This window comes from Nomascus leucogenys, chromosome 17 (assembly GCF_006542625.1).
Source record: "Nomascus leucogenys isolate Asia chromosome 17, Asia_NLE_v1, whole genome shotgun sequence".
In the NCBI taxonomy this organism is placed as follows: domain Eukaryota; kingdom Metazoa; phylum Chordata; class Mammalia; order Primates; family Hylobatidae; genus Nomascus; species Nomascus leucogenys.
Window position 1 is genome coordinate 89024706 of NC_044397.1, and position 13947 is coordinate 89038652.

The 13947-nt window shown below is 47.5% G+C and overlaps 1 protein-coding gene across 3 annotated transcripts in view; it reads right to left on the bottom strand.

Moving 5' to 3' along the window:
- NOVA2 (NOVA alternative splicing regulator 2) overlaps positions 1 to 13947 on the bottom strand; it is a 41456-nt gene that overhangs the window by 8626 nt on the left and 18883 nt on the right. For all 3 annotated transcript variants that reach the window (XM_030796414.1, XM_030796416.1, XM_030796415.1), the window contains one exon: positions 11383 to 11549. In XM_030796414.1, coding sequence (XP_030652274.1) covers positions 11383 to 11549 — 167 coding nt within the window. The remainder of the gene's footprint in view (positions 1 to 11382; positions 11550 to 13947) is intronic.

Consider the following 13947-nt stretch of genomic DNA (forward strand, 5'->3'; position numbering starts at 1 on the left):
GAAGAAGGTCAAGGAGAGAGGCCTCAGAAGAAACCAACCCTGCTGATACCTTGATCTTGGACTTCTGGCCTCCAGAATCATGAGATATAAATACCTGTTGTTTTAGACCACCCAGTCTCTGGCATTTTGTTATGGCAGCCCTGGCAGACTAATCTAGTTGTCCTATGTGTAAAATGAAGATAACACAAAGGCTTTTGTCTGAGAAGGCAGACGTAAGTGGATGTCTTGGATGTCACACAATGGATCAGGAACCCAAGAATCTAGATTTCAATCTCCTTCTAACTCCTGGCACGGGAACTCTCCAGGATGAAGAAGTTGGTCATTTGAATATGGTGACCTCCCCTTTCTCAGTTGCAGAGCAGCCATCCTTCAACCACCCATCTGTCCAAACATCTGCAAGTCTGATCAATCTTAATTCCTGTGGAGACATTTCAAAACCAGTCATCTCCTTTTGCACCTCCGAGAGCATTTCTACACATAAATTCCTCCCTCTGAAAAATCCTTCCCATGTCCCCTTAAACCCTGGGGGTGTCCGAGAAATTTGTGGGGGTGGCGGTTTTGGTTGTTGCAAGGACTGAGGGGAGATGCGGGCTGTCAGTGGGGAGGACCATAGGTGTCTGTACCCCACAGTGGAGAGTCAGTCCCTCACAAGAAAGAGCCATCCCAGGCCCTATAGGTCTACTTTTTTTTTGAGACGGAGTCTCACTGTGTCACCCAGGCTGGTATGCACTGGTGCAATCTCGGCTCACTGCAATCTCCACCTCCTGGGTTCAAGGGATTCTGCCACCTCAGCCTCCCTAGTAGCTGGGATTACAGGCTCCCACCACCATGCCCAGCTAATTTTTTTGTATTTTTAGTAGAGACAAGGTTTCACCATGTTGGCCAGGCCAGTCTCGAACTCCTGGCCTCAAGTGATCCAGCCGCCTCAGCCTCCCAAAGTGCTGGGATTACAGGCGTCAGCCACCACACCCGGCCACTATATGACTACTTTTGAATGTCCTGTTGGACATTCATGCTGATGAAGAGCCTGTTTTTAAATCTCTGAGTCCACGTCTGGGCACAGTGGCTCACGCCTGTAATCCCAGCACCTCGGGAGGCCAAGGTGGGAGGATCACTTGAGCCCAGGAGTTTTAGACCTGCCTGGGCAACATGGCATGACCCCATCTCTACAAAAAAAAATTAAAAACATTAGCTGGCCTAGTAGCACATGCCTGTAGTCCCAGCTACTCAGGAGGCTGAGGTGGGAGGATCACTTGAGCCTGGGAGGTATAGGCTGCAGCGAGCTGTAATTGTGCCACTGCACTTCAACCTGGGCAACATAGTGAAACCCTGACTCAAAAAAAAGTCTCTGAGCCCAGATCCCAACTGACCCAGTGAGACCCTATCCCCCCAAAATAAATAAATACATAAAATAAATAACAAAGTAAAAAAAACTCTGAGCTCAGAGCCCAACCCCATGATACATGTAAGTACCAAGTATTGTTTGCATGGTTTTAAGAGCTACTGAAATTTCCAGGAATACAACTACCAGTAAATCAAGAGCAGATTTTGCTGTTTTGCTCTGCGCTTCACTAAAAGTTTTCATCATTTTAGAAAACCTGGCATCAGTAGCAACAGCATTTGTATTATTTAAGTCCCAAGTATTATGCTCTGGATCACTTTACATTTGTAGTTGTCTCACTTAGCTATGCTTAGGTGTGAGCAGCTGCCTAATTCATTATTCCTTCTATTGTGGTCCTGACTATTTAATTACATATTAAAATTCACCTTGGCTGGGTGCAGTGACTCACACCTGTAATCCCAGCACTTTGGGAGGCTGAGGCAGGGTGACTCACTTGAGCCCAGGAGTTCAAGACCAGCCTGGGCATCATGATGAAACCCTGTCTCTAGTAAAAATACAAAAAAATAGCCAGGTGTGGTGGCATCTGCCTGTGGTTCCAGCTACTTGGGAAGCTGAGGTGGGAGGATCACTGGAGCCTAGGAGGATGAGGCTGCAGTGAGCTGTAATTGTGCCACTGTACGCCAGCCTGGGCAACAGAGCAGACCCTGTTTCAAAAACAAAACAAAACAAAACAAAAAACAAAAACAACAACTAAGAAGCAAAAAATAAAATTCATCTTGTTTTATAACAAATCACCTTCCTTTTATTTCTTCTTTATTTAAAAAAGTCTCATGGGATAAATAAAACATGGTATATCCATACAGTGGAATGTTATTTGGCAATAAATTGAATGAACAAAGTACTGATACATGCTATAGCATGGATGAATCTAGAAAAAATTATGCTAAGTGAAAGAAGCCAGTTACAAAAGACCACAGCTGAGTTCATTTACATAAATGTCCAGAATATGCAGATCCACAGAGCCGAAAAGGTAGATTAGTGGTTGCCAGGGAATGGGAGGAAGGGGACTGGGGGTAACTGCCTACAGGTATAGGATTTCTTTTGGGTAATAGATACATTCTGGAATTAGATAGTGTTAATGGTTGACCACATACTGTGTGATTCCTTTTACAGAAATGTCCAGAATAGGCAAATCTATAGACACAGAAAGTAGATTTGTGGTGGCTTGGGGATAGGGAGAGGGTGAGCTGAGATGGGAGATCGAGGGGTCATAGCTAAGACGATCAAGATTTCTTTTGGAGGCCAGGCTCGGTGGCTTATGCCTGTAATCCAGCACTTTGGGAGGCAGAGGCCAGAGGTCTGCTTGAGCCCAGGAGTTAGAGATCAGCCTGGGCAAGATGGTGAAACCTCATCTCTACAAAAAATAAAAATAAATTAGCTGGATGCAGTGGTGTGCACCTGTAGTCTCAGCTACTCAGGAGTCTAATGGATCACTTGAGCCCAGGAGTTTGAGGCTGCAGTGAGCTATAACAGGTGCTGCTACACTCCAGCCTGGGTGACAGTGCAAGACCCTGCCTCTAAAAAAAGAAAGAAAGAAAAAAAGGATTTATTTTGAAGGCAATGCAAGTGTTTGAAAATGGATTGTGCCAATAGGCGTACAACTATGTGACTATAATAAAAGCCAATAAACTGTACACTTCATTTATCATGTATTTTATGTTTCTTTTCTTTTAAATAGGGTCTTGCTCTGATACCCAGGCTGGAGTGCAGTGGTGTGATCAGAGCTCACTGCAGCCTTGTACTCCTGGGCTCAAGTGATCCTCCTGCCTCGGCCTCCTAAAGTGCTGGGATTATAGGCATGAGCCCCCATACTGGGCCTAGAGCTGTATACCTTAAAAGGGTGAGTTGTATGTATGTGAATTATATCTCAATAAAGCTGTCAAAAAGTCTTACGAGTGTAGGTATGTCCATATGTGTATATATGAATATGAATAGTATTTCAGAGAGTCAAGTGAACATGACAAAATATTTGTAGGAGAAAGGGGGTGTTGCTGTGACAGAGCTCCCCATGCTCTGTTCCCTGTTGGTCTCCCTGACTTTATTATTATTATTATTATTATTATTATTATTTTTGAGACACAGTCTTGCTCCGTCACCCAGGCTGGAGTGCAGTGGCACCATCTCAGCTCACTGCAACCTCCACCTCCCGGGTTCAAGCGATTCTCAAGTGAGCTGAGATCGTGCCACTGCCCTCCAGCCTGAGTGACAGAGTGAGACTCCATCTCAAAAAAAAAAAAAAAAAAAGGCCAGGCGTGGTGGCTCATGCCTGTAATCCCAGCACTTTGGGACACTGAGGTGGGCAGATCGCTTGAGCTCACAAGTTGTACAGCCTGGACAACATGGCAAAACCTCATCTCTACAAAAAGTACAAAAATTAACTGAGCGTGGTGGTGCATACCTGTAGTCCCAGCTACTTGGGAGGCTGAGGTGGGAGGATGGCTTGAGCCCAAGAGGTGGAGGCTGCAGTGAGCCAAAATGGCATCACTACACTCCAGTCTGGGTGATAGAGCCAGACCTTGTGAACAAGAAAAAAGAATCTTTATTTATTCTAGAGTAAAAGAGACTAATGAGGTGTAACAATCAAATGCAAACCACGAATGTTGACTGAATCTCAGATTGAAAAATCCTCTATAGCTATAAAAGATATTTTAGGGCAATTTGAATATGGACTTTCCAATGAGACAATAGTATAGAATTAGCATTTTTGTTTGTTTGTTTTTGTTTTTAGGTGTGATGACAGTAATACAATAATGTAGGAGATTGTCCTTGGAAGATACATGTTAAAGTACTTAGGAGTAAAGAGTCATGAGGTCAGCCGGGCACGGTGGCTCACGCCTGGAATCCCAGCACTTTGGGAGGCCAAGGCGGGCGGATCACGAGGTCAGGAGATCGAGACCATCCTGGCTAACATGGTGAAACCCCATTTTTACGAAAAATACAAAAATTAGCCAGGCGTGGTGGCGCATGCCTAGCCGAGCGTGCTGGCGCACGCCTGTAGTTCCAGCTACTCGGGAGGCTGAGACAGGAGAATTGCTTGAACCTGGGAGGCGGAAGTTGCAGTGAGCCGAGATCATCACGCCACTGCACTCCAGCCTGGTGACTGAGCAAGACTCTGTCTCAAAAAAATCAAGACAAAAATTGTGTGTGTGCGTGCGCATGTACACACACGCATGCACATGTGTTCATGCACGCACAAATGTTAACAACTGGTGAATCTAAGTGCAGTGTATGGGGACTATTCCTTAAATATTTTCAAAATACAAAGGAAAAAAATCTATGCCCTAACATTCCCTTTTCCTCTTCTCTGCTTTATTTTTCCTCATAGTATTTTTCACTCTCTGACATCCTCTATATTTTACTTATCTCCTTGTTTGTGTTTCTCTGTAAAAGAATTTCAAATCCACGAGGTTAGAGATTTTTGCCTGTATTATTACTGCTGGGTTCTCAGCGCCTAGAAAAGTGCCTGGGACACAGTAGATACTCAGCAAAGGGTGAGCGAATAAATAGATGGATGAAGACTGAAGGATGACATGCCCACAGGCCCAAGCAGGAAGGCGAATGGGTGGAGGCAGCAGGTGTATCTCACCTGGTGGGGGTGGGGAGTGGTAGAGTACTGTGCAACTGGGCAGCCAAACTCAGCCTGATGGGCATTTTCTAGATGAGTTGGAAATGCTGATTTGTAAAATGTGAAGCATCCTACTTTTTTTCTTTTTTTTGAGTTTCGCTCTTTTGCCCAGGCTGGAGTGCAGTGGCACAATCTCAGCTCACTGCAACCTCCACTTTCCAGTTTCAAAGCAATTCTCCTGCTTCAGCCTCCTGAGTAGCTGGGATTACAGGCACCCATCACCACGCCCAGCTAATTTTTGTATTTTTAGTAGAAACAGGGTGTCACCATGTTGGCCAGGCTCGTCTCGAACTTCTGACCTCGTGATCAGCCTGCCTCGGCCTCCCAAAGTACTGGGATTACAGGCCTGAGCCACCACACCCGGCCAGCATCCTAGTTTTTAAATGTTGGCAATCTCTTCAAAATGTCTAAGATTTGTGTAGTAGAAACAATGCAATGTACTAGCCAGGCTACCCATTGGCAGTCTGTGCATACAAATCCCTGAAAAGCTGCCTTGGACTCTGGAGTCACCTGCTTGGGTTTAAATCCTGGTTCCCCATCTGATGCCAGGCAAGGGACCTAACCTCTTTGAGACTCAGTTTTCTCATCTGTAAAACAAGGATATTCAGACCTCCTCATGGGACTATGATGAGGCTTCATTGAGCTTATGCATGCAATGGTGAGCTTGAAATCCAAGCATGACCACAGGTAGCTGGAACTGAGTGTGAGTGCCCTTCAGGTGACTCACAACTGCTACCAGTGGCAGATTACACCTCAGTCCCCATGTTTCTGCTTGGCCCTGTGGGTGAAGTCATCATCTGTTCATTCAAATAAGCAACATGTGCTGAGCACCTACGAAGTGCCAAGCATAGGGCATCATGTATGTGTGCAGTTAACATAAGCCCATAGACGCACTCAAGAAATGATTATTGTCAGCCGGGCGTGGTGGCTCATGCCTGTATTCCCAGTACTTTGGGAGGCCGAGGTGGGCGGATCACGGGGTCAGGAGATCAAGACCATCCTGGCTAACACGGTGAAACCCCGTCTCTACTAAAAATACAAAAAAATTAGCCAGGTGTGGTGGCGGGTGCCTGTAGTCCCAGCTACTTGGGAGGCTGAGGCAGGAGAATGGCGTGAACCCGGGAGGTGGAGCTTGCAATGAGCCGAGATTGCGCCACTGCACTCCAGCCTGGGCGACAGAGTGAGACTCTGTCTCAAAAAAAAAAAAAAAAAAAGAAAAAGAAATGATTATTGTCATTGTTATCCCCATGGATGGAGCTGGATTTAAATCCCACATCTGTGGTACAGCTATTATGGAAATCAGTCTGGCAGTTCTTCAAAAAGTTGAACATAGATTTATCATATGTCCCGACAATTCCACCCTAGGTATCTACCCAAGAGAGCTGGAAATATATATCTACCAAAAAACTTGTACATGAATGTTCAGAAGCATTATTCATCATAGCTAAAAAGGAGAAACAACCCAAATGTCTATCAACTGATGAACAGACAAGCAAATGTGGTCTATCCATACAATGAAACATTATTTGTCTATAAAAAGGAGTAAAGTTTTGACACATGCTACAATACAGATAAACCTCGAAAGTATTACGTCAAGTGAAAAAAGCCAGACACAAAAGACCATATATTATATGATTCTGTTTATATAAAAGATCCAGAATAAGCAAGTCCACAGAGACCAAAAGTAGATTAGTGGCTGGAAGAGGTTAAGATTGGGATCTGGGGGAATGGTGAGTGACTGCTCACGGGCACAGGTTTTCTTTTTGGCATGATGAAAATGTTCTGGAATTAGATGGTAACTGATGTACGACTCAGTGAACATACAACAAAACTACTAAACTGTACACTTCTAATAAAGCTTATAGTATGCGAATTATAGCTCAACAGAGGTGTTATTAAAAAAAAAATCACCAGGAAAAACAAACAGCCTGAAAAATCAAGAAGATGGAACAGCATGTTCACAACCAGAACCAGGAGTGGTATTTAGTCTGTGATGCAGTATTTTAGAGCAGTGAAGGAAAGATAGATTGGCCAAGGAAAGATTTGAGGACAAGGGGTTAATCATGTGGGAAAAATAAAGTTAGGTTTTAAGAAAATTCCTACCTCTTCCACCTCCCAGCTTGTGGCCTATGAAAGTCCCTTTACTTCTCAGAGCCTCTTTTTCCACATCTGTAAAATGGGCATACTATTCCTGATCCATACGATTTGTGCAAATATTCAGTGAGACACTGGCAGCCTGCTCTCTGGTAGTCACTCAGTCAGCAGGGTTGCTGTTTCTACAACACAGCAAGGTCCAAATCATAGGTTATTTTTGTTTTTGGTTTTTTGAGACAAAGTCTTGCTCTGTCAGCCAGGCTGGAGTGCAGTGGTGCGATCTTGGCTCACTGCAACCTCTGCCTCTCAGGTTCAAGCGATTCTCCTGCCTCAGCCTCTGGGGTAGCTGGGATTACAGGCGCCTGCCACCATGTCTGCCTTATTTTTGTATTTTTAGTAGAGATGGGGTTTCACCATGTTGGCCAGGCTTGTCTTGAACTCCTGGCCTCAAGTAATCCGCCCACCTCGGCCTCCCAAGTTGCTGAGATTACAGGCATGAGCCACTACATCCAGCCTCCTAGTTTATTCTTTAGTAACTGTGTTACCTTAGGCAAATGCCTTCACCTCTCTGTGCTTTACCTTCCTCATCTCCAGTATTAGCATAACCACACCTACTCTATATGATTATTGGTTATTGGAAACTTTTTTTTTTTTTTTTTTTACAGAGTCTTGCTCTGTCACCCAGGTTGGAGTGCAGTGGCGTGATCTTGGCTCACTGCAACCTCCGCCTCCTGGGTTCAAGCGATTCTCCTGCCTCAGCCTCCTTAATAGCTGAGACTGCAGGCATGCACCACCATGCCCGGCTAATTTTTTGTATTTTTAGTAGAGATGGGGTTTTGCCATGTTGGCCATGCTGGTCTCGAACTCCTGACCTCAGGTGATCCACCCACCTCGGCCTTTCAAAGTGTTGGAATTACAGGCATGAGCCACTGCTCCAGGTCTGTTATTGGACACATTCAATGACTAAGGTGATGCCCAGTGCCTGGCACATGGGAAGCGCTAAGACAATGGCAGCTGCCTTCATGATAGACCCTGAATTGTAGAACCACAGCGTCTTAGAAAGATCTGCAGATGCAGACTCATAGAATCTTGGAATCCCAGGACATTAGAACAGTAGAATCTTAGATAATACATGCTTAGAATCTTGGAATCACAGAGCCATAGAACTGTTGAAGTTTTAGAGCCAGAAGGACCAGAGACCATCTGCCCCAGTGATTTGCAAGCCCACGGAAATTTGCAAATACTACTACCACCACCACCAACAATAACAACAAAAGCAGCATCAACATCTAACAGTTTAATAGAGTAACTTATCTAGGTTCCACCACAACCCTAAGATAGGTGTTATTATTACCCCATTTTCTAGATTGGGAAATGGAGGCACAAAGAAAGAACTTGCACCAGTTCTTTCACGGGTAATGAGCAGTAGAGTCAGGATCTGATCCCAGGCCAGAGTTTATGCTCAGATTCCTAAGCCTTACCAGAAATATTGATTCAGTGGTTCTGGGACAGGGCCCATGAATCTGCATTTTAAGCTACCCAGATGACTCAGATATCAGCTAGGGGTGACAGCCACTGGTATAACCTAGAAGTGGCAATCTGGTGATCCTCAGGCCCCAGTCAGCCTACAGTCATATATATATTTTTGACCTTCATAGTGTTTTAGAAACAGAGTTGGCCTGGTGCAATGGCTCATGCCTGTAATCCCAGCACTTTGGGAAGCTGAGGTGGGTGGATTGCTTGAGTCCAGGAGTTTGAGAACAGCCCACAACATGGTGAAACCCTGTCTCTACAAAAAATACAAAAATTAGCCAGGGGCCGGGCGCGGTGGCTCATGCCTGTAATCCCAGCACTTTGGGAGGCCGAGGAAGGGAGATCACCTGAGGTCAGGAATTCGAGACTGGCCTGGCCAACATGGTGAAACCCCATCTCTACTAAAAATACAAAAAATTAGCCAGGCGTGTTAACAGGTGCCTGTAATCCCAGCTACTTGGGAGGCCAAGTCAGGAGAATCGCTTGAACCCGGGAGGTGTAGGTTGCAGTGAGCTGAGACCAGGCCATTGCACTCCATCCTGGGCAACAAGAGCAAAACTCCGTCCCAAAAAAAAAAAAAAAAAATTAGCCAGGCATGGTCGTGTTCACCTGTAGTCCCAGCTATTCAGTGGGCTGAGGTGGGAGGATCGCTTGAGCCTGGGAGGTCGAGGCTCCAGTGAGCCTAGATCATACCACTGCACTCCAGCCTGGGTGACCGAGTGTGACTCTGTCTCAGACAAATATATATATATATATATAATAATAATAATAAAAAAAAATTTAAAGTCAGTTGATCTAAAAAATTTATGGCTTCTTTTGAAAAATTTGGAAGATGTCGTAGCACTATGTTCATGTTCCCAAACTGCAATAATTCGGTAGAGTTGAGTGGCGGCTTCTCCCTTTAAAGATGGCATACCCTCTCCAGAGAGCAACAACCCTCAAGGCTTTTGTTGCCTTTTTCAATACTTTAGTTATTTAATTTATAATCCCTGGTTTGGCCCAGCTGCTGCACTGTAATAAAAGAGAAACTGAAGTCTACAGAAGGAAAGGGGCTCTGAGTAACACAGCAAGTCCAAGGCAGAAAAGAAGTAGACCTGTTTCCTGACTCAAAAATCCCATAATAACAACAGAGAACATTTTTGGGGCTAACTTTCTATGCATTATATACACAAGCTATGTGCTTTTCAAACATCAACGAACACTGACCATCACCCTTAAGGGGGCATCATAATGAATCTCATTTTACAGGTGAGAAAAATGAGGCCTGGAGAAATCAAAGTCACTTGCTCAAGGTCACATAGGATGTAAGCACTGTACGGAGAAGGATTCAACTAAACAACAGAGCCCAGAGCCTGAGTCTTCAGCTATGATCTCCCTCAGTCTTTGGAACACTCCAGTAATAAGGCAGAGAATAAATCCTGGTTCTATAACCTTTTGACTCCACTGTCTCAGAGCTCCTGTGGATTAGGGGGAGGCGGTAGAAGGCTCAGGCACAGATGGTGCTGACCCCATTTTCCTTGCAACATTCACAAACTCCTGATGAACCCTGAGTCCCTTGTGGCCACGACCAAGGCGGAGGGAAGAGGCAATGCCCTCGGCTCCCTGTAAACTGTGAATAACTTGTGCCCTGCTGGTGGGAAGGGATTCGGGAGAAACCTGGCGGGGAGCGAGGAGCTTCAGCACCAAGGACAGCGGCCGCGCTCCACGCCCCAAGCCCTGCTGTCTTTTTTGGGAGCGCTCCACCCTGCAGCGCTCCTCCAGCCTTCTCCGCCCACCGTTTCCCCATGAGCTTAGGGGAGCTCAGGCCTGTGCTCTGCCCCACCTCAGGGCAACGACAGGACCCAAGAATTCCAGATTCCTTTTACCGACGCCCTCTCTCTTGTCTTTGCCTCTAGGTAGACGTTAACGAGCCCTCGCAAGGGGCCCTTCCGTCAGCCCAGGGGTTCTCGCCCCATTGCATGGAGTACGCATGCATAGCGGAGTGGGGACGGGAGAGAAAACGGGAGCCAGCCCCGCGTTTCCGTTCCCTTACGCACTTCCGGGTCCAGACAGCGCTGCCCACAGCTTTGCGGGGAGCCCACCTGCCCGGTCCACGCCGTCGTCATGGCAACCGGAGAGGCCTGGGAAGCGATTGGCCACTCCCTGCCACGCCCCTACGCCACTGCTTCCCCGTAACTGAGGCAACGGAGGGGCGCTGCCTTCCCCCTTCCATTCCTTCCTGGAGAGGGCTGTGTAGGAGAGGGACCCACCTCCTCTCTCGCTAATGAAACACCACCTCTACCCCCCTACGTTAATTATGGAGGGAAGGAGGATGAGAGGCCATTTGTAAACTCTTCTGGATGTGGCTGAACTGTCACTGAGGTCACTTCCGGTGATAACAGGAAGTGGGAGGCAGGTCGTTCAGAGAGACAATGGGATGAGGTGGAAGGGATAAGAGGAACTAGAGAATCCTCGGAAGAAAGGATCGAACAGGAGGGAATCGTGCCACATTCTCCCAGACCTTCACTCCCTCTCTGAATCAAGCCCACTCTAAATGGTCTGGAGTCCTTTCTATTCTATTAGAGCTGACTCCCTAAGAATAATACTAACCGCTACCATGTGGTCTTTGACTGATGAGATTTTTATCAGCTTTGTCCCATTGAACCTCACAGTAAGCAGTGATGTGGGAGGAATGTGTCTTTGTGAATGTCAACAGCTTTACAGCAACCCAGTCTCTGCCCCAGCTGACCTGCTTGGCTCTGTCGGGGTTCATCGTGGTTTGGGGTTGAAGGATGTTGACCACCTCAGGCTTGGTCATCGCTTGTGGGATTTCTCGGACCTTCTCGGCAATAAAGCTGTGCACAGCATTCAAGGCCTCTGCCGTGCCCTGTACTAGGCATACCCGCTCTGTGGTTCCTGTTGAGCAAGGGAGAGAGAGGGCACACTCATGAGACAGGAATGGGGACATTCCTGAGAGACAGGCCCCATTTAATGGAAGAGGAAAGCTGAGGTCCGGAGAGTGGACCTGACCGATCACACGGTGAGCCTGGGGGAGCGGGCATGGGCTGGCAGGCCATGATGGGCAGCTGGGAGAATGAGTGCAATCCTGTTTTATAATCTGCACTTCATCTCCCTCCCCTAAAACAACCTCTAGGGATGGAAGAATGATGCTTAAATGTTTTGCGATGCCCACAGCAGCCCTGGGCAGGGGAGACAGGGCTCAGCTGCCTCTTCTCAGTTCTTGCGGCTCCCTGGTTGCTTTGGCAACCATTCACTCACTCCGCCCCCCTCCTCTTCTGGAAGCAGAGAGCTCAGGCCTGCAACGGTTGCCACAGTAACTGGAACCCCCTTATCGGTCTGGCTGGCCGGGTCCTCAGCCCACCCCCAGGGGGACGAGGGACGAGGCCCTGTTGTCATGGCAACCCCTGAAAGCCTGCAGCGTCGGCCTCTGGGCTTTTTGGAGAGGACGAGGGAAGAGCTGGGGGATGGGGGAGGCAGAGGAGAGGCCTGAGTGCCTGTCTGAACCCACCAGATGGAGGACTGAGGGGTGGGGGAGGGCAGGGGTGTGGACATGGGATAGCAGGGTGGGTCAAAGACTACTCATGGAGGAGTGGGGAATCAAGGAACTGGGGAGGGAGGCAGGTGGGTGTCTTTCCTGGAGATTCTCCAGATACTGGCTGTGGCTCTGTCCTGGGCATCCTTCTCATTTCTGCATGAGAGTGTTGGGGAGTGGGGCCATGGGGGAGAGAGAAACTAGGGGGTGTTGGGATATGTGTGTGAAAGAGATTCTGGGTGACACTGGACCAGTGTGTGTGTCTGCGAGGCTGTTTGGTGAGTGGTGCGTGTGTGTGTGTGTGTGTGTGTGTGTACACTTGAGCAGGACTGGCTAGATGATCCTAATCTGTGTTTGTAGAAGATAAAGTGCAGAGACTGCCTTATGAACAGACTATGTGACACAGTGATTCCGGTGAAGATGTTCGTGTGTGCCCTTGTGTGTGGGACAGACTTTGGTGTCGCTTTGATGATCAAGGTTATATAGACTCTTTGTGAGACAGAGCTGAGTGTATGTGAGAGTTTGAGAGAAAGAAACAAAAGAATCTCACAAAGTGGGATGGAGGCTGTACAATGAATATATATCACTTTGAGACTGGATGGCAGTGTGTGTGACGGCATTTGTATGTGTACGTGTGTTTGTGAAAGTGAAAAAGAGACACACTTCTGGATGTTTCTAAGACTATTTGGATGACCAGTGTGTATATACACACATATATATATAGGAGACAGGAAAGACCCTATGACTGGTGTGTGTGAACCTGAGAAAGAGAGAGAGAGACAGACAGGGAGACTCAGGTGTCAGTTTGTAGGACTTTCTGGATGACTGGTGTGTTTGTGTGTGTGTGTGTCTGAACATGTGAATTACAGCGAGACAAAGAAAACTTGACTGCTCAGTGTGAGAATGTGCGTGCCTGGGTGAGCCGGGATGTGTATGATGTGTGGAGTGTGAGTGTGTCTCTCTCTCCTCGAAGGGGATTCTGCCCCTGAGAATGTAAAAGGTCTTGAGTGTCACTGTGCATGGTGGCTCACACTTGTAATCCCAGCACTTTGGGAGGCCGAGGTGGGCAGATCACGAGGTCAAGAGATCGAGACCATCCTGGGCAACATGGTGAAACCCTGTTTCTATGAAAAATACAAAAATTAGCTGGGTGTGGTGGTGTGCGCCTGTAGTCCCAGCTACACAGGAGGCTGAGGCAGGAGAATCGCTTGAACCTGGGAGGCGGAGATTGCAGTGAGCCGAGATCATGCTACTGCACTCCAGCCTGGTGACAGAGACTCCGTCTCAAAAAAAAAAAAAAAGTGTCTTGAGTGTGCGCCAGGCGCCGTGTGGCTGTGTACCTGTGTGTCTGGGATACCTGGGGTGTGTGTCAGTGTCCAGCAAGCACTTCAGTGCAGCACGCTGGTGCCACGACCCTGACTCCTCAATTGCCATTTCCCAGTCTGGCAGGCCAGCCTCGCCATGTGTCTGGGCGTCACTGTCTGTGGGTCACTTGTGTAGCTGACATCCCCCACCCGCTTTGAGCCATGTCCCTCAGTCTTACTACCCGCCCTCCCCACCCCAGAACAATGGCTTGGTCTGAGCCAAGGGTGAGTCAGCCTGCAGTCTGCCTCCGTCTGGTGTAAATAGGAAAGGGTGTGGGTTGGGGTGGGAACTAGGGGGCGGGGTAGGGGGAGGTGGATGCCCCAGGAAGAGCTGGCCGTGGGTTTGCCTCTCTGTGAAGCTTCCTTCCAACTCAGGAAGTCTTTGACCTTCCATCCC